At 32.3% G+C, this 21,596-nt stretch overlaps 1 protein-coding gene and 1 long non-coding RNA gene across 2 annotated transcripts; both read right to left on the bottom strand.

Annotated features, from left to right (window-relative positions):
* Positions 1–405: 405 nt before the first annotated feature.
* Positions 406–2,994, bottom strand: LOC128169991 (uncharacterized; the record flags this gene model as incomplete). The annotated part of the gene is made up of 7 exons (XM_052835994.1): positions 406–626; positions 736–1,043; positions 1,315–1,395; positions 1,614–1,860; positions 1,996–2,211; positions 2,574–2,676; positions 2,842–2,994. Coding segments are annotated over 7 exons (1,329 nt in total), but the record flags the coding sequence as incomplete, so codon positions are not given.
* A 15,675-nt stretch (positions 2,995–18,669) lies between these two features.
* On the bottom strand, positions 18,670–20,595 carry LOC128169984 (uncharacterized). The gene is made up of 3 exons (XR_008241644.1): positions 20,482–20,595; positions 19,088–19,225; positions 18,670–18,983 (listed from the first exon to the last, which is right to left on the bottom strand). It is a non-coding gene; the product is annotated as an uncharacterized LOC128169984 (long non-coding RNA).
* Positions 20,596–21,596: the final 1,001 nt, after the last annotated feature.

Below are 21,596 nucleotides of genomic sequence, written 5' to 3'. Positions count from 1 at the left end.
TAATCAAACACACTCATTTTCTCCGTTATTCAAAATTGACGCAAATTATAGCGTGTATAGCTTTAAGCCAGGCGTAGTCAATGTCAATCAGAATCTCATATGCATTGATAGCCGTAATCAGTGACTGGTATCTGTCCCTGAAAATATAAAGCAATGATAAGTTTACTGTATTCATTTTTGTAAAATGTGTAATGAACTATGAAAAAAGAAGTCATTTTCACACATTGATGCATGAATTTTCCATATTGGTGCATGAATTTTCAAGAACAACTTGGTGTAGCAAAAAATTCAGCTTTTGATATTACAGTCATTATAAACCAACTGAAGCCGCTTATGTATCATTGAAGGTTAAACAGTGCAACGCAGATTTCAAGAGTATAGAAGTAAATACTCTTTATATGCTTTCTAAAACAAGGTTTTTATAGTTGAAAAGTTAATTATCAAGTCCTTAAAATTCTCACCGGTGGTTTTCCTGCTTTTATTTTCAGCCAATAAAAGTCTAGAGCCTGGGTTTTTGTCTCCTGATAAGTTTTTGGCAACCTTATCCAATTCCAAAGACTTTCTGCTCTTCGAAAACGCTTTTTCCGGCACTCCATATGTCTTATGCAAGCAGGCAGCCATTAAATCTGATAGTAAAAGAAAACTGCTTTATCAATAGTAGATGAAAGAACATGTAAATAATATACACAATGGTCACCTACCAAGATACTTTTGAAAAAATTATTTAAATTTTACCTGGTATATACTTGAAGTCTTTGGGGGTTTTCCTCTCATATGCTACCCACTGCTTCGTGCGCCTCGATACTTGCGCCTGAGCATATGAGTCACCATCGTCTCCTACTTGTGGCATTCTCCCTAGATGGTTGTTATGATCCATGACAGCCAAGATGTTCCTAATTCTGTATGAATCATAACTGTAGGAGTTGGCTTTGGGACAGTAATGTAAAAAGGTGTGGCTGAAAATTTTTTCTATGGCCCAGGTTTGCTTGCAGTGGGTATAAAACTGCATGGTACCACACCATTCCCTGTTGGTGACCACTTTTCTGAAAGGAAGCAAAATACATTTAGCACTTTAAAAGACAAAATACGATTGATATTTATTAGCATATTTGCGTGTAAACAAAATGTATACCCTATAATAAACATCTTCCTTAAAAGCAATCCAGAAACCAGTATTTCATATAAATTAGTAACAGGTGGAGAAAAGTATTTTCTAAAGTAGGATTTGAACTTAGATCCAGCCCACTAAGGGTGGAGCTACTGAGACCTGATATGCTGAGAGCTACACACAACTGGTCATAATTTGATACTAACCTGAGCTGCTTGAAAGCTTCTGAGTCTCTTTCTAACCACTTCTTGTTTTCAATCTCTGTTACACCCTCAGGGTGACGGCATCTAAAGAGTAATAAGAAATAAGGTGTATCAAATCTTGAAAAGGTTCCTAACATGGCATATCTACCTTGAATTTTTATTTCTCTCAACATATTATAATAAGATTTAACAGCTAAATACATGTAAACAAATGTATTTAAAAGAAAATTTACATTTACTTACAAATTACATACTGTTTAGCAATCATAACATACAAGCATGAGTGACTCAAATAGTTTTACCTTCCACCTGGCCAGATATGTCTGTTGTTTATGTGATGCAGTATTGCCATCCACCGTTTCAACAAAGTGTCAACACTGCCCTTACATGTACTGCAACTCCACCAAAAATGGTTTATAATTGGTCGAATCCATGGCAAAAGCTGTCGACAGGCTGATTTCTTTGTGATATCTGCCAGAGTTACTGCCAGCTTCTTTGCCTTATGCCACATTTCAAGGCTATGGTGGATATGTTTAAATGGTTCTGTTTCTGTGAGTTATCTAAAGAAACACAAACCTATCAATACGCAAACCCTATTAATGGCATAATTTTTTGGGACTTATGAAATTTTATATATATATATAATTATATATATCCAGAAAACAACATATTCATCGATCTTACTTAGGAGGGATATTATGTTCCTGCTAGCATCAGATATAATTTCCCAGACTATCAGGGGAGACTGGTGCACTAAATATAGCAGCCCTCTCTCAATAAGAAGTCTCTCCATTTTGGGGCTATGGCGTCCAACTTCTCTTGAATCCCCAACCTCTAATTGCAAAATGGCTCGTGTGTTGGTGTCCATAAATACTCCACTTGATCGGTTGGCAGAAAACCCTTTGAAATAAAGTAATAAAATGTCCATCAATATCTTACATTATTACTTTTGCAAATATCTTTCTGTACTTGATTCAATCTACCTGAAAATAAATTTGTTTATTACAGTAATTTTATCAGTAGTGACTTAATTTGCATAAGTACATGTATATATACACTTATCATGCATATAAAATGTGTATTATTTTATGTAATTCATCTTTTTCAATCAGAAATATAATAAATATTAAACTTGATTGAATCAGAATAAATCCATTGATAAACCATAAAATTTCACAGTTTTTAGTCAAACGATAAACTTATTTCATGTCTTTAAATATTGCAATTTATCTATTTAAATTAAGTGTTTATTTCATTTATACCCGGTGTATCGTAACGAACATCAACAGCCATACTAAGTGGCACTCCAGCTACAGCTTTTCTTACTGTCTCCATGTGCCGAGCAATACTTTCTTCTATGGCAACCTATTCATAATAATTTCAAACAGAGGATCACAAGTATGTTTAACCTTTGAAAACAAGTGCTGAAAACACTAGACACATTATAATCAATTTATCAATCAATTTGGTGCCATTTTATCTTATTAATTTTATTCTTATAACATATCTGCTTTATCAATCAGTTCATACCCTGTACTTGAGCTGCATCTTATAAAATTGTCGTGTTGATCCTACGGCAAGATTGATGAACTTTGCTCCCAGAGAAAATTTCTCCCATGAGGCACCTTGAACAATAAAGCTATACCTAATTAACAAACTATTATGATAATTACAGTCATCTTTTATCTGACAATTAGTATTAGAAGGTAAAATGTGTGGATGAATAGCAATATGTATCTGCTTTAATTAAAGTTTACAGCTATGCAGAATCTAGAATACCCCCCCCCCCCCTTCCCTCTCCCCCCCCCCCAAGAAAAAACCAACCCAAAAGTCTTTTATATAATAACTCACCTGTCAGGAGAACCATAATTTGCAACAACAGATGGACAAAACTACGTCCTCCATAGAATGGGGTAGAAATCCATTTCCCTGGGTGCCCACCCTAGCAAATTTAAATATACAATGTACATGAACAATTAACTTGCTTTTCATTCAGTTGTCTTACATCTCTGTAATTCAATATCGTTTTCATTGACTTTGCATTCATTTATCTCTGCTTGCAGTTGTAACTTATCTTTATTGTACAAAAATAAGTCACCCAACTTACTTTACTATAAAAATTTATATGGATAAAATCCCAATGGTAAATTGAAGCTATAAAAAGTTATACATGTATTATCATATGATATGTAACTTGTACAACAACATAGCTTTGCACATACATAGCTTTACACATTTTCTTTACCACTGTTTACCAAATATGTGAAAGGGGCATTAGAGTCAAGTATGTTTGCATATTTTATAAATACAGATAGGTTTAAATCTACTAGTAAGATTTCCTTTATTTATAGCAACAAGAATCTACATGTACTCACATTGCAAACAAACTTGTACTTAATTCCAGCAGAAATCTTTTTCTCCTTCAACCACACTATCTGGGTTGACTGCTTGCCCACACTCTACACATGTTGACCTTTTGATAAGATCAAGGAGGGCACTCTCGCAGACAAGGAATTTTCTATCTCTTAGAAGCTTCTGCTCATCACTAATGTCCTCACTAAAATTAAATAGAATTCTTTGAAAGCATCATATAATTTATATTTTGTTATATTTACATTTACAAATATGCTTCCTTACATGAACCTATATAGAATAGCAAAACGTTCAATTCTATATGAACTTTTCCATGACGTCAAAATGCTTATGAAACGATTTGTCAATCTCAAATGTACATAAAGTAATAAACAGCAATGATATGATATTCAGATATGATTATGATAGGATATGAACTTAGTTGATATACACATGAATGCTTTTTCAATCATAATTGTAGATTAAAAATAACTAATGCAAGATTACTACTAGTAAACATATAACTTGATTTTCTATCATTTTGTGTGAATAGGGATGCCGACATGCTGTAATGTTGCATCTATTAGTCTTTAAATCAAATGTAGGTCTATATGTTGACAAATCAAATACTTCATTAATAAAGCTTTGTCAGATCAATACAAAGGTCTACATGTTAAACCTGATGTAAATTATATATGCTACATGTATTTCAATTACATATCATACAAGTATATGTTACCTTGTGGCATTCCACATAATATTTACTTCTGATGAGTCCTCCTCAGGCTCCAAATCAACATCATCTGCTTCCTCAGATCCAAAAATTTCATTGATGAGGTCTTCAACTTCATAATCATCCTAATTTGAACAAAGATTGATGCAATATACTGGAACAATGTTAGGTAAGAAAACAATGAATAAAGTATATGAAGTATTTTAAAATGATTTCCTGATTTTACATCATAATAATACTATAAAAAGAACATTTGTCTCTGCATGTACTTGTTTTCATTGCTTTGTCATCGTGTACTTATTTTTTAAGACAATCATACAACATTTTAATTACAAACAGTGAATAACAAGTTTAGCATGACACATTCTGATTCATATATCTGTCAATGTAAAACGTTGTATCTCTGAGCTGAATCCGTCATCAAAATCCATATCTTCCTCGTGAGAGTTCTCCAATTATATCTGATACAGTAAATAACATAACAATTAGTGAAACCGAAATTACAAAAATTAATTACACTCTAAATAGAAATAAAATAAGAATTTCAAGAAAAGTATATTTTTGAATAAGCCTATCATCAGCTGTTTCAAAACAGAACATGCATGGTGTGCCACGGGCCCTGGAAGTTATTGTAAATATATTGCATGTGCATGTATATTTACACTAACTTCCAGGGCCCCTGTGGTGTGCAGCACAGAAAATCAAACCTTTCATAACACATTCCCATGGAAAACGTTATGTAAACCACACCAAATAAAACAATATTTAAATGGTATGGTACATTTAAGCTTCTTATCATTTTAGTTCAAATGTTTTGAACTCTTCTGTACACTGCGGGTTTTTATACAAATTTCATTGCATACCATAACATATCGTATCATTAAGCCTTTCATTTTTTAATATTCATAGCACAGCATACAAATTTCATAGCATGTTATTAAAAAAGTATAACATATCATTAAAATGATAACCATAGCATAGCATAATTATAGAAGACATGCATGAAATGATTATGAACATGTATTTGTTAAAGTCTGTCCCAAGATATCTATTTGGGCGATTTTTTTTATAAATTATACACATACCAGTTAAAATAGTTGAAAGAGATTTCCAAGATAATTTCATTGACACATTATCATCTTTCACTTTGAAAAAACCACAGGAACAAAAACGAAAACAGATTCCTGACGGAGATTTAAAATGGGGAATGTGTACATCTTTTCTCCATTCTGAATACTCTCGGAATACATCGCGCAATTTTTCAACATTATCATCAGGGCTCGCTGCAATACAAAATCCCCGTAGACATCACATTTTTAAGCATTGTATTGGAACCTGATAAGCTAACAGGGGCGTTTTGACTGAGAAATTTTGAAAAAAATTGGTACTTTTTAATGAAGATCGTTTGAACCCTGAGGTATTTATAAATATCAAGCAATTAAGAAAAATATGTATTCAGGATATCTTTGGAAAGAATATAGGTATGTTGCGTGATGACTCTCTTATTATCTCATTTATACCACATACACTGTATGTATTGAGTGTGAATTTATCGTGTACCTTTGTATCAACATTTACAAAATTTAATCGAATCAATTCGTGTTTGTCTTTGTTATGTGTTAGCAATGTTGTGTTAAAAAAAACAACTGCGTTTTTATTCGTTTTCTTTTAAATAGGACAGTGGAGACAACACGGTTATCATTTACCCAAAAAAGAGATTCTCATTAACTTTTGGATAGTGTCTTTAGATTAAAATTCTATAATGACGCGTTGAAGCGGTTGACAAAACGAATCCTGTTTAACAAATATTCAGCCAAATGTATATCATTCATAAACGTGTCATTTCCTGATCACTTACTGTTTTTAAGATCTTGAGATCTCAAGATTTTCGTTGCTCTGGTAATAGAACGGTCGGCCGGTGTAAAGAACAATAATGACCCACGTAGGAAAATGACCAGGGGTCATTTTTCGACGTCAATTAATTACCCCCCCCCCCCTCTTGCTTTAGAATAATTGGATTTTTCTGAAGAAAAAAGAGCCACCGGTTATTTTTCTTCATGTTAAACATCAAGAGAAATAACCCCCGTAGAAAAAGGACCCCGCTGTAAAAAAGAATAGAAATGGGTTACCCCGTACATGTATCCAAGATATCTGACTTTGAAATTGAATTTTCAATGTTTGGCTGATTTTCAAGTTATAAATACCGAACGTGTAAAGAAATCGCGGTATACAGTTCTTTCATATCCGTAGCAACACACACAAAAACACACTTCCAAGGCCACATATTGATTGATAACAGTTACGTTCTTTCTCTCGTCGACATATGGAGGGAAATGACGTTGCTCTTGTGTAGAAATCTTATTTTATATAGATTTATCATGTAAAAACGATATTTGATTAACAAAATTCATGCACAGCTAGTGAAACTTTATTTTACTTCGATTTTACAATTGCACCGTGAACAAATTACCAGGTCTACACGTGGGTTTTTAGAAACCTGTACAAGTGTTGCTAGTGTTGCAAAGCCATTCCGTAATTAATAAAGAAAACAAAAGAAAAACAAATCATTTTATGTTAGTTTTGTTTTCTTCTACGCAATATATATACATCGATATTCTAAACATATGTTGTAATGTTGTATTTGTGATTATGAATAGACTTTACTCTTTAAGCAATTGTCTGAAGAGTACCTGACTATAGTAAATCTTAAATATATAATAAACACTGATCAAATATAATACATAGTGAAAAGCTGTCAATGTGGCAGCAAACCGGGATTTCTTTTATGAAACTGTATTCATAATTCATGTCAACCCTGAATTGATAAACACTACCAACCGTATCCAGTGAATTGGAGTACCCTATATGCAAACTTTTGCCAAAAAATGACTAAGTTCAAAAGCTGATATTTTTTTCATAAATTATCAGAAATCAAAATCCTAGCAATATGCACACCTCTAATTTATGTACAAATGATCTGCAAAAGAACAACTTCTTATCTTGAAAATGGAAGGAGTTATCCGTACAATGAGGGTACCATATATGCAATATTTTGTCCAAAAAATGACAAAGTTCAAAAGCTAGTATTTTTTCATAAATAATCAGAAATTAAAAACCTAGCAATATGCACACCTCTTATGTATGTACAACTGCATATTAACAACTCGTCTTGAAAACTGTAGGAGGAGTTATCCGTACAATTAGGGTACCCTATATGCAATATTTTGTCAAAAAATGACTAAGTTCAAAAGCCGGGTTTTTTTCCATAAATTATCAGAAATCAAAATCCTAGCGATATGCACACCTCTAATATATGTGCAACTGATCTGAAAACTAAAAACTTATCTTGAAAACTGAAGGAGGAGTTATCCTTAGAATAAGGGTACCCTTTATGCAATATTTTGTCAAAAATGACTAATTTCAAAAGCTTTAATGTTATTCATAAATTAACAGAAATCTAAATCCTAGCAATATGCCCACCTGTAATATAATTTCAATTAATCTGCAAAGTAACAACTTTTTCTGGAAAACTGTAGGGGGAGTTATCCGTACAATGAGGGTCCCCTATATGCCATATTTTGTCCAAAAATGACTAAGTTCAAAAGCTGGTATTTTTTTCCATAAATTAACAGAAATCTTAATCCTAGCAATATGCCTACCTCTAATTTAAGACCTCTGATATATGTACAACTGATCTGCAAAAGAACAACTTCCTATCTTGAAATGAGGGGACACTTTTTGCAGCCGTCCGCCCACGATTTTAATAATCGGATTTTTCCGTTGGAAAACCCGGTTAAAAGGAGATTATTTCTAAAAGAGTTGATAAGGAGTTCAGGCTCATTGAAGGGGTTTATATCCCACTTGATTTTTATAACACGAACTTTGAAACACACGCTTTAAGTAGAATTTTTTTATACATTTATAACAAACGTATGAGGTCTTCTATCATATATATATGTCCATTTGCTCACTGTAATTTGTTATTTTTTTCTTTTCACAACGATATTGTGGAAAATGGTGGGCCGCTATCTTTTCTTATTTTAAAATGTACATCAAACGAATTACAGGGCATTGCAGGAGACCAATGGGGCTATTATTTCCAGTTCTCACATTTGAGCTGTACGGGTACAACCAGGTGGTTCCGAATGGTTTGTTTATTTTGATCAGAAGACGCATTTATATTTCTAATCCAGGCAATGTTTACTGCCTCCAAAGTTATCAATGCTTCTAAAAATTACTGATGCATTTATCATCTTAATATTGATTAAAGTATGTCGATTATCTATACTAATATATTAAAATAATAGACTCGTATTTTTGGACTTTGATACCGAGAAATCAGAGGAGTACTCTCTTTTTCTTTATATATTTTAAACATCACTGGTACTTGAAGATTACCAATTTGTTTTTATATTCTCTCAATCAAGCTTCGCTAATTAATAATCAACGAAAATTCCTTTTAAAAATCTGGAAATCATCTGAATTCTTCAGATTTTACAATATTGCGCATGCGCATTTCATTCACGCTAAATCACGGGAGGCTCTTTAGTTTATGTTTCTACAATATATATCACATTTGCATGGATAAACTCAGAAACGATAATACAAATACATGTATATTTTTATTGAAAATTTGTCATATATTCTGTTCATCAAAGGAGATACGGGAGAAAACTCTAACTCAGTGCATTTGTTACATTAAAAGTTTAAAATCAAAGATTTCTAAACTTATCTATCACAATCTAGATTGTGATAGATAATTTTAGAAATCTTCGATTTTAAACTTTTAATGTAACAGGTTCTCAATTTAAAATTTACAAGCTGCGATGAGAACTTAAGTTTAATTTTTTTTTCTCTCAAATCAATCACGCAATTTAGTTTGTAACCAAAAAAATGGAAATAACCAAACAAACAAACGGAGATGCTTTCATGTGACAAAATGTTAATCCTCTTGACACTAGTCATTGATATCTTCTTTACTTAATCTCCAGGCAAATTAAATAATTGTTGAACAACAGAAGTGTGAAATTATCGTAACAGCTATATGTGTGAATGATTACTTTTCTGGCATGCCATTACTATCCCTTTGTCATAAAAAAGCAATGCCTGTCAAAAAAATAATTGTAAGAGAGAATGGTTTAACATCTAGAAGAGAACAGTTGGTCTAACTGTGTTGGAACCCCGCACATTAGCATAGAGTGTTATGTTGGGTTAACTGTGCTGGAACCCCGCACGTTAGTGGAGTGTGTGTGATATCGGGCAAGCTGTGTTGGATTTCCGCACGTTAGTGTCGATTTTGTGCACAGAATTATATCGGACTGTCCGTGCTGGAATCTCCGCACGTTTATTAAGTTGTTATCTCGGAACTCCGAGAATCGGTTTTCATTGGAATACCATGTACCGTTATTTCATCAACTTCAATACAACTTGTTGAACTTTTGTTTCGTTTTGGAGGTTTAATTCAGCGTAAACTTGAGCGGGTGTAACGAATTGAGCTTTCCCCTGAATTCACCATATGGATTTTAAGAACTTTTACATTACAATTTACAGTTTACAATACAGATCAAATACAAGATACGTTTGTGAAAGTTGGGTAGTATTTTTAGTAGAAAGCCGATTGGCATACTACCGGGCAAACCGCAACTTCACAGAAAATTTGCGATAGGAACTTTTACCTCTAAAATTCATTGGTGAAACATTTATTACGAAAAATCCCGAGAGTTCCAAAAGTCAACATGGTTGTTTTTAAATTTGAAGCAAGAATACTTTGGTGAAAAAGTGTTTTATTCTTTGTTAATATGAACTAAAGTTTTAGCTTAAAGGTATTTACAGCCTCAAAATGGTTTGTTATGAAAAATCTAACTACTCTTTTTAATGTATCTTCATTAATTTTCTCCAAAATCGTTTCTGACCGATTCTACAATTTTTTGCTACATAACCGGTATATCGGAGGCATTTTAACTGTTAAGGAGGCCTGTCCCGAGACACAGTTAGATTATTCAAACTAAGCAGAGTTTAGTGAAATAAATATCATTATTTTAGGCTGAAAGCTCGATGTATCTTTTCCGTAAATGTCCGGTATCATAAGCAATGTCAACCCGTGCACGCACGGGTCAAAGTCAAGTAGAGTAAAATATATTATCTGTTTGAGTACTCTCAGTATTTTTATGAATTTCCTTATTGGCCGATAACATCTACTGGCTTAATGGCTGCTAATTTCAGCATGGTTATCAGCCTAAATGGAGTGAACTTTTCATAATTTTAGTTTCATCATTAATTCTTGGTGATGCACTTGTTTACCCAGTAGTTTGTAGCAGGGGAAAACCGTCAATGTAAGTATAATTCGTGAACAATATCGAGTCTACACTTTCATCGCCAATAAACAGTGTTTCGTTTATAGTGCCTTAATTTGTACCTCGAAATAATTTTAATGCGTTGTCGCTCGTAATAATGAGATACATCAGATCTGACAATGCTGGATGTTATCCGATGGATTTCTCTGGGGATCAATTCCTAGCATATCTGAGAAAACAGGTGAATGGGAAATGTTGTAAATGTGTTACATATTATGAGAATCATAGCATTTACATTGAATCTTTGATGTTTTTATTTTGTAAACTGCTATAAGGTGTGTAACTTTCTTGTAACATTTGCAGGAATCGTTGTTAAAAGATACAACTTAAGTGAGGCGCAAGCAGGAAAATCATATTGCGATGCCAAAATTGCTAATCTTAGGAAGAAAATGAGATTGTATGTATCAGATGGCATAAAGATGGTAACAGATACAAATTGAGGAGTTGCTGGATGCCAGGTAGCAGTTGTTGATGTTGATTACACCCATCAACTGTTATTTGGCCACAACGGGGCTACAAATACTCTCCAACTTCATGACAGTAGAAAAGCAGGAAGGACGAATACAAACAAAGTACTGTAAAAGAGCCTATTCAGTGCTACCCTTGTTCCGAAAAAGACTGTTTACAAAGTGTTTGCACCTTTGAAGAATTTGAGGAACATATGTATTATGAGAGGGACACGTTTGATTTTCATCAAAATTCAAACATGTCTACATTTGACAAAGTTAAACTAAGGTGGGCAGAATAATGTAACATACATGAATGTGAAGAGCAGATCATCATGCCAACAGCCCTATCTGACAGTGTTCAAAAAGGGTGCTAGCATAAGAGGATGGGTTCTTAAGGGGGAAAAAAAGAAACAAGTTCGGTTAAAACAGCACAGGCGCAATTATCTGAACGATGTATTAAAGACTGGAGCGGAGCTTGGGAGGAAGACTAATCCAGCAGAGGTTGCTTTAAATATGAGAACACTGACAAACGATAGGGGAGAGGGGATTTTTCCAGCCCAGGACTGTTAAAGCCAAGTCAAATCATTTCCTATTTCTCAAGGCTCACGTGTCAATCCATGGATTCCTCGAAACAGGGGAGCAGAAAATAAGCAGAAGAAGAGGATGATAAATACCTGAAACACGTTATCAGGGTAATTGAAATTCAGGAAATCAAAGACACTGTGAATACAATTTGATCAGGAAAGAGAAACCTTTATTCAATTATGTACATGTAATGTTAGATATTTTATAACAGATTCATAATTCAGAATGCAAATGACTGTAAACCTACTCTGTATCTAGAATTTCAAATGGAATAGGTTTATGACTACAATATATATTATATATCTATTTAAAGTATATCTATATCTATTAAATTATATCTATTAAAATCAAAATATAATTTAGGTGTCTAAAAACTTTTATAAACAGGTAAATAATGTTATTCTAAAAAAAATGACACCTTGCATAATTGACAAATGATCTATTGAGATATGATCCTAAGGTCATATTTCTACGTTAGGATCATCAATGACAAGTTAAAATTAATAACAATGAGTGATTAAAATTACAAATGTTTATACTCCCCATCCACCCCCTCCCCCAATCTAACCTGGTTCAAAAGATTCAGTCTTCTTGATATATTCTTACATGTGTACAGTAGTATTTTAAATCATTTATTGATTGCTTTTCTCTCCTTATGCACATTTAACATTTTGGAAATTGCTTAATTCAATTTTTAAGATTTATAAACAAAATGTTATATGCATGTGTATTCGCCTATTTGGGGCAATTGTAAAGTTTCCTAAACAAAGCAGTGTCATCATTAGGCTAGGAATTACCCACATGGATCAAACACTACATATGAATAAGATAAAATACCTTATTATTTCTAGTTCTAGAATGTCAGAGTGTCTCCAAGTGGACATAACCTATAAACAATTTGATGCACAATTACACAAAGAGCAAGAATAAATTATATGGTTTAGGGATAAGGATCTCAGAAGATAACAAAATATACAGAGTATCACCATTTCCTATTTCATGAAGGGGGGATGGGAGGGGGGGGGGTTAAGGACAATACCTTGTGGTCATTCATTAATGTACTTTACTCCATTTGATGCATCATAATGACATTAGAAGGTATTTGTATTTTCCTGTTTCATGGGGTCAGAACAGTACAATTAGGTCATGGCCTGTATTGTATTTTATGCATTATAATACATTAAGAAAGAAATACTGTGGAATCATTTAAATTCGTGGGGGTCAATTTTCAGATTCAGTAAAAAGGAATACTCTTTCTAATTTTTTTTTTCGTTGAGGATGTAAATTCGTGGGGAAGGGCTTCCCACGAATGCCACGAAAATTGAGCCACCACGAATTCTAATGATTCCACAGTACTCCTTCCTTCCTATTATAACTCATATAAAAAGTCTCTATACTTACTTACATGTTATACGAAATTGTTTATACAGGGTCAATATGGGGTCAACTCAATAGTGTAAGTCTGACAAATGAAAAAAAAAACTTTTGCAATTAAAATGACAGAAACATTACAAATGCGATAGGATAGATAACGATGATAAGCTTATTTAAATATTAAAAGATGATGATACGGTATGCTGTCAAAGGAAGATCATATTTAGAAAGTGAAAGTAAAACTTATGTATGCTGGCATCTTATTATATTGTGCTACTGCTACTACATGACTATTATGCTTACCTATATTGGTCAGATCATAATTATAATCCAATTAAAGCACAATAATGAATGCTTTTACCTGATCTTAACTAATCCTTTTATGCATATGGAAAACACATATATGTATGTATAACCACACAAAATCCATCTAATCGAAGAGCTGGGTAAAATTAGTTCCCGCTAATGAGACCTGCAGACCTCTGTTGTGTACGTAACTTCAGACAAAGATTAGTTATTTGTAACATGTATGTATTTTTATGACCTATTCTTCAAAACCCCTTGCACTATTTTATAAGGTAAATAACAGCTTTAAGGTGGTACAGGACACCTGCATATTGTAATGTATACTTCCTATTGAAATAAACAATAAAGTATAAATATAATAATTTATTTAAATATTTACCTCCAAAATAATGTTACCTTACATTGATCGCAATGGGTTACAGCGTTTACATGTCTGTAAGAGCATTGGGGTCCAAAGTGTTTTTTTGGGGTAATTTTACTATTGATATAAATGAATTTTCACGGGTAGGAGGGATTGGTCTGGACCCCTCACTCCCACCTTTCTCTAAATCTGTGCACACGATGATGTACATGTAGGCATACAGAAGCAAATCTAAAGCCGGCAACCGCCACGGGGTCGGGGCATAATTTAATTTTTACGGTTTTTTTGTAATAATCATATAGATCATTATACTTTCTATGACATGAAATATTAAGATTATTGATTAACTGAAAATTCACTGCAAACAGTTCAACCCTAAATTGCACATAAAGTGCTGCTCATGTGTATAGGGATCTCATCCTTCAGTTATGCACATTATAATTTTTAAATGTATTACCGGAGCTTGCATGTGGCCTTCTTTTTTAATTAAAAAGGTACAAAACAGTGTTATTTAGGGGCAAACACATGGTGCGGGTATTACTGTCTACTGACAGCATCTAGTTATTTTATGTAAAAGAAAAAACAATATTAAACATTATTTTATCCATATTCTGGTGAGAATTATGAATTACAAACAATAAATTGATTCAAATTAATAATTATAAGCAACAGTGGTCAGAAATATAAATGAATAACTTTTTTTATAAAACACATTTTTTTTTCACTTGTGAGGTGATTCTAAAATACAATCAGTCTCAAGTGGTAACTGGCAAAGTATTCGCTAATTTTCATATGTATTATTATTTTAAATAAATATTTACGCAAAGAATGAATTATTATCAAATGGGTGATAAAAATGAATGTTGTAAATGTTTTATCAGTTGCTTTGGACATTTATACTTGGCTTGCATGATTGTAATTATGTAATATGCTTAATATTACAACACACCTGCTTAGTATGCTATGACTCTTATCAGCACATTACTTATCTTGCTTTTATTATGCAATATGCTTATTATTTGTGGCAAGAATACAACAGATCTTATCAAGTCATATTTTGGTTTTTTTTCAATTACATAATGTATATCCAGCACAATATCTGTAGTATGAATATGAAACATTGTAAAAAGAAAAGAAATCACAGAGGGATCATGCGTTTGATATCAAACAAAACAAAAGCATTGTGGAGATCAAAAGAACAAGATTTACTCGGTTTCAAGTCTATAGAACTATAAAAAGAAATTTAAGTATCCCCCTACCCCCACCCTTTCTTCCGGTAGAACTTTGAAATTCTATTTTTTTTTTCATTTTTTTTTTACAGGTTAAGTCGGCCACTTCTTAATAACTTTACATCAACTTAAACGAATACATTATTGTTTAATGGTTATTTATAATGTTATTTTGAAAATTCATACCTTTTTCATAAATGTTACTACCAACATTTTTAAAACGATGCCAATACTACAAAGAACAAGACAAGACGTACTGAAACCGAAGCGACAGAAACAACCATCAATTCTACTCGTAGAATTCTACGACCCAGAAAGAGACGGAAACCAGATTTTTTATGGCATAATCACTAATTAACATTAGTTCTCTGTATTGCCATGCTTTGTAAGTAATCTGTTTATGCTTTGCTCTTGCAGTTAAAACATAAGGGGTACAGTCTAACCTGCATTTTACTTCTTTATGACTTTTTTGTAACTGATTTAGTGAGAAATGCTTATTACTGTGATAATTTTAATATGATGTGGTTCTTTTCAGATTTTTGTACATGTTTATTTAGCAAAGTATTTGGCATACAAGGACGATTTTTTGCCCACAGGCAATGACGTACACGTACAAGTTTACTGAACACAGGAAATTGCAGAAATGTTCATGTCTCTTGAACACAGGTAATTGCGGACACGTAGAAGTTTCCTAAAGACGAGTAAAATAAGGCACCTGCTATTTTCTTGAACAAAAGGTAATGTCAAAAAAAAACAAATATCATGAGCACGAGTACATGTAAAGACAAGCACGAACGTGTTTCTTTATCACATGTCATGTCAGAAACATAAACGATAGAAGTCAGATGCGCTACGAATTGTCTTATGCTGAAGATGTGGGATTGGCAAACGACGATCCAGTAATCCTGGTCTGCTTCAGCTATCAGAACGTTTAGATCCGTCTAATCTCTGAAATAAATCGAGTTTTCATTAGGGATAATAAATAAGATATCCATATTATCGAATTTGCATTTTAGAAAATCAATGAGTATTTACTATTTATACTCTTTTATTTACATATGAAGTTTGAATTATAATGATCATTTAGGTATGCCCATGTAAATACTCTGCATATATATTTTACACATCATAAACGTATAATTGATATGTATGCTTTTCATTAATAATATAACCTATATAATTTTTTCGAATTATTCTAATGAAGTACACATACATACACGTGTGATATTTCTGAAACATATTACGAATTAAAAATATGACCGTGAAAAATGATCATTTCTTTTTAAATTCATGCACATTTATTCAGTAAAAAAGAAATTACCTACACCTTAATAACATACGAAGTTCCCATAATCAGGCCTTGTTAGAAATCTGTAAAGAAAATTATCTATTATTATGATTCCTGTGAGTTTGTTCCTATTTGTTCATCACTCATCTATTTTTGCATATCAACACGGGGTTATGTACTGAAGTCATACCATGTCTACATAAATACTAAAAGAATAGTATAATCAGGCCTTGTTAGAAATCTGTAAAGAAAATTATCTATTATTATGATTCCTGTGAGTTTGTTCCTATTTGTTCATCACTCATCTATTTTTGCATATCAACATGGGATTATGTACTGAAGTCATACCATGTCTACATAAATACTAAAAGAATAGTATGACATAACATACTTTTAAAGGAATCAACATTAATAACGCTTATCATGTTAATTTTTATTTCTTTTTTTTCTGTAATAAAATTACAAGGTATTAATACAGATGTGCGATATAAAAAAAACTTTGTGAATAAGTATGATATGCATTCCAGTTTTAAAAGATATCGGTAACAGTTTCATATTGAAGGTTATACATTTAGTAGTAAAAAATTTCTCACGTGTCAGACTCAACACCGTCAATCTTACGTGTTAAAATGGTTTATTACAAACAAATTCAAATAAATAAAAGAGGGAAGTCTATTGCTAAAAAAGAATGAACAGTTGCGTTAAAATACAAGAAAAAATAGTTTTAAAAAGCAACTACCTACACTTTAATGAGGTTTCAAACTCCAAAAGTCAGGTTTTGATCGAAATTTGTAAAGAAAATTATCAATTATTAGTCCTCCTGTGAGTGTGTCTCTGTATATTCAGCACTCATCTATTTTTGCATAGTATACATGGGCTTATGTCGCGAAATTATACTATGCCTCCACATACAAAAAATAGTATGACATAACATACTTTCAATGGAATTAACAGTGTCGTATCTGGATAGGTAACTTCTCCATTTAATGTCGCTTATCATCTTCATTTTGTATTCCTTTTTACTATACAAAAAATATTCAGTATTAATACAAATGTGCGATATTAAAACTTTGCGAATATCAATGATATGCATTCCAATTTTTAAAAAAATTATGGATAACAGTTTGGTGTTGAAGGCGGTTCATTGACGGTTTGTTATTGTCATTTTTTTTCAATTAGTAGAAAATACAAAACAATTATAAGCACACAATGTTTAGAAAGCAAATTGCATAATTCAAAACATATTAATCTTACACATAATCTTACATATATTGCATGCACACTTTAAAGATGATGAACTGGTTCTACATTTGAACAGGTAAAGTGTGTATCATTACTCTTTGGTACCCCACACAACGCAAGATTAGAAGATAACTGAAAATATGTTTTAATAAATATTGTTTTATATCTTTAAAAGGAAGACAAAATGAAAATAAATTACACGTATGAGTGACAGACGTCCAAAAGAAGTAATATAGAAGATCAATGTAATTAATTATTAATGTAAGTAAAATAAAACTTAGATATAAATACAGCTGGCTGGTGACAAACATTAAATCGGCAGTGGTATGAAATTGGAAAATCATACATTAACGTTTAAACTAAATACGTATTATCAAGAGTAAAAAAGTTTTAATACTCACACATGACGCAACGGGTGTATTTCCCCCGTTATTTCATACATACCAGGTTTCTCCAAACAATAACCCGACAACGCGTTGTAATGCGCATACAAATCAAATAGAAAGTCATTATTGATTATTTTTTTTATCAGAAATTTGTTCTTCTTTTTTTGTAAAAACTGGTATATAAACTGGCAATGTAATGCATAATTCGCCAAAATTTAGCTTCACCGCACTGGTGTTGATTTGTTATCATTAAATTCTAGCCCTTGTATATATGTTTAGTATGTTTTTTTTTTATATAAAATGTATGTTTTGTGATAATTTGTTCGTCTGTTTATGTGTTTTTTTTGGTTTCTCTGTTTGAAGTAATAGAAAAAAAATATATAAACACTTACCTATCAACATATTGGATTCTAATACACCAAATTCAGTTACGCCTAAGTATACTGTGGAAACATTTAAATTCGTGGGGGTCAATTTTCGTGGATTGTTGGTTTTTTGTTTATTTGTGGGAATGTAATTTCGTTGGTGCGTCAGTTTTCAGATTCAGTAAGAAGGAATACTCTTTCTAATTTTTTTTTCGTTGAGGAGGTAAATTCGTGGGGAAGGGCTTCCCACGAATGCCACGAAAATTGAGCCACCACGAATTCTAATGATTCCACAGTAGTTTCAATCAACCCGTTCACATTTAAACAATGTTTTTACACGATTAAAATTTGTCCATAAACTTCAAATTGAAATAAGAATTCTTTTTATTTTCGTCTTGCATGCAGTTAATGTTTTCACATTTGTTAAAATTGATATACGTATAATAATATACATTTGTTTCGATTTTTTAAAAACTCAATGCTGAATTAAATTATGTGTGTAAATAAATACATTTTTGACAGAAGTATCCAATCCATCCAGGACGGCAGCCATAATCACACGAACCACTGACATCGGTACAACCGTCACAGGTGTAACTGTTGATACAGGTCTCAGAACAGTCTTCTCCAAAATATCCAACGGGGCAAGCTGACATCAGTAGAATTAATCACTAAATCAATCTACATACATGTTTATACATGTATTATATATCTTTTTGTTCTATGCTAAATATTGAATACATATCTACTCACGAGTTTTACACAGGTTTCCTTGATAATCAGCATCACATCCAGTCAAACATGTTCCATTGATATTGGAACAATGGTCTACGTCACGACAATGTTCACAGGTTTCCTTGCATACAAAACCATACGTCCCTCTGTCACATGCTACGTATAAAAAGTTCACGCTCATTAAGTCAATGTGTTAAATGTTATTCAATGACATTATTTTGAACTCAATTCCATAGTTAATCACATTTGAAATGTATATTTTATTTTAACAGTACATGTAAGGTGATATGAATAGTCTGCAATATTTATCAGTAGGATGTGAGAAAATGTTGGAACAACAAAGTGCCAAAGTGGTCCGTAATTGTAGATTAAGTTGAGTATATACTATTACTTATTAGGTTAGTTACTGACTCACTACGGAAATATATTGTGTTGATCAATCTCATAGATGGCGAGGCGAAGCCGAGCCTTCTATGAGATTGATCAACCCAATATATTTCTGTAGTGAGTCAGTAACTAACCTAATAAGTGTTTTGTTTTCTCGAGGACTATCAAGCGACATATTTATTCACAAATAGCGATGATCTACGCAAAGCCATGTACAAGATACCTTACATCTCGTCCAACTTAACTCATTTTATTTAAACTCTTCAAAATTTTCAATCTCACCTTTCAAATACCCTTTTAAAATCTTTGCTTCACCCATGTTTACTAACAATGTTTTGTTGCTATTCAATTTTAAATGTTTTCTCCCTTTCCTCTGCAGAGATTTGAACAAATTTCGACGCTGCTATTTTGTTCTGCTCCAGACAAAAACAATGGGACGTCAATAATCTAAGGGCAACTACTCTAATTTTAAAGAATTTAAAGGGCAACTACTCCAAATACTTTAAGAACTTACGGCATGCAGTTAATGCATAACATACTATGAAATGTCGAAATGAGTAAGCGAAGCGTCGACCAATGACGGCCATATTGCCTAATATTATTTCTCACAGAACAAATATAGAGATATATGAGGCAATCACGTGCTATGTTTAAACCAATGAAAATGTGACATTTCAGTCCAAGGGAAAACAAATGTAAATATAATGCTATACTAATTTTTAAAAAACTTCATGTTTTTGGGGAAAAGTGAATATACAATGTGGTTTAGCAAAAACAAAGATATCTCAAATATTTTTTTTTACCTTCCCAAACCAAACACAATTAAATAAAAATATACAAACGATTCATTAGCTTAATAAGTCATCAGTAATATGTTTTAAAAAAACCTTTTAATGTTGATATAGAAAATCAAATTAATTTGCCATCAGTATTAAATTAAACTGTCATAAGTATTATATTAAAGTTATGACACAACATACATATATTTGTGTATTTAAATGTATATCATAAAACAAAACACGTACTTGTTTTACACAGGTCACCTTGATAACCAGCAACACATCCAGTCAAACACGTCCCATTAATATTGGAACACTGGTTTACGTCACGACAATGTCCACATGTTCCTTTGCAGTCATAACCATACGACCCTCTGTCACATGCTACAGATGTAATTTCAATATTAAAAAAATAAGTGTATCAATGAATCACTTTTTTTAAAACGTATCATGGGGTAAAGAAATGCGTGGTTTTTTTTTTATAAAAACGTTCATCTGAGAAAGAAAAAAATGCGCACCCAGTCGCGTTCCTTCTGGTCACATAAATTAGTTGCATGAAATGGAAACAGACAAAACCAAAAACTATCATTACAGCTCAAGCCACAGTTACATGTAGCACACCATGTGCCTTTTTGTACCTGAATGTTTAAATGGGCGTAGGACACGCAGTTGATAGCTTTTGGGTAAGTAAATCGACTGGACGGTCAACATCACGTCTGATTCATAACAAATGCAATCATATCGCAAGGTTGTTTTAAGAGCATGTCTACGAGAAAACCATGCAAATATGGAAAAAAGCTGTGGAAGCAAGTCTCAAGAATGAACAAAATTTTATCACAGCTTTAAAGGATACCCATCTAGAGTCAGATATATGATGTTTGTTTTTGCATCGGTTGTTTCTATTTTTAGTAACAGCCAGTATTGCATTCTGGATAATATGTCACCAAAAATGAAAAAAATATTCGGTAAAAATTAACAATTATCATTATCCATTTATAAATTGTATAAACAACATCTAAGGAAAAGAAACCTATATTTTGAAAGAGTGAGGGTTAATAATGAATTGATGTAGTTTTGGTGTAATATTATTACACGTACATGGATGACCCAGGTGTACAAATATTGGCATGATGCCAAGAAATGATAATCATTCCCTTTTGTCAACTTTTTAAGAAAGTATTTCTCAGAAAATGGCATTTCTTTTTCTGAAATTTTGTGTTAATAAAAAAATATAACATGTTTTGTTATCTATATATAAAATCGATCTTTGGACTCTCAAGGACTGAAAAGTTATAATCCGATGAAAACATCTCAAATTCAATTAAAATGAAAATTTTGTATTTTTTAAAAATTTTATTTCT

Source organism: Crassostrea angulata, unplaced genomic scaffold (genome assembly GCF_025612915.1).
Source record: "Crassostrea angulata isolate pt1a10 unplaced genomic scaffold, ASM2561291v2 HiC_scaffold_272, whole genome shotgun sequence".
Taxonomy (NCBI): Eukaryota; Metazoa; Mollusca; class Bivalvia; order Ostreida; family Ostreidae; genus Magallana; species Magallana angulata.
This window is presented reverse-complemented; position numbering and strand designations above follow the sequence as displayed.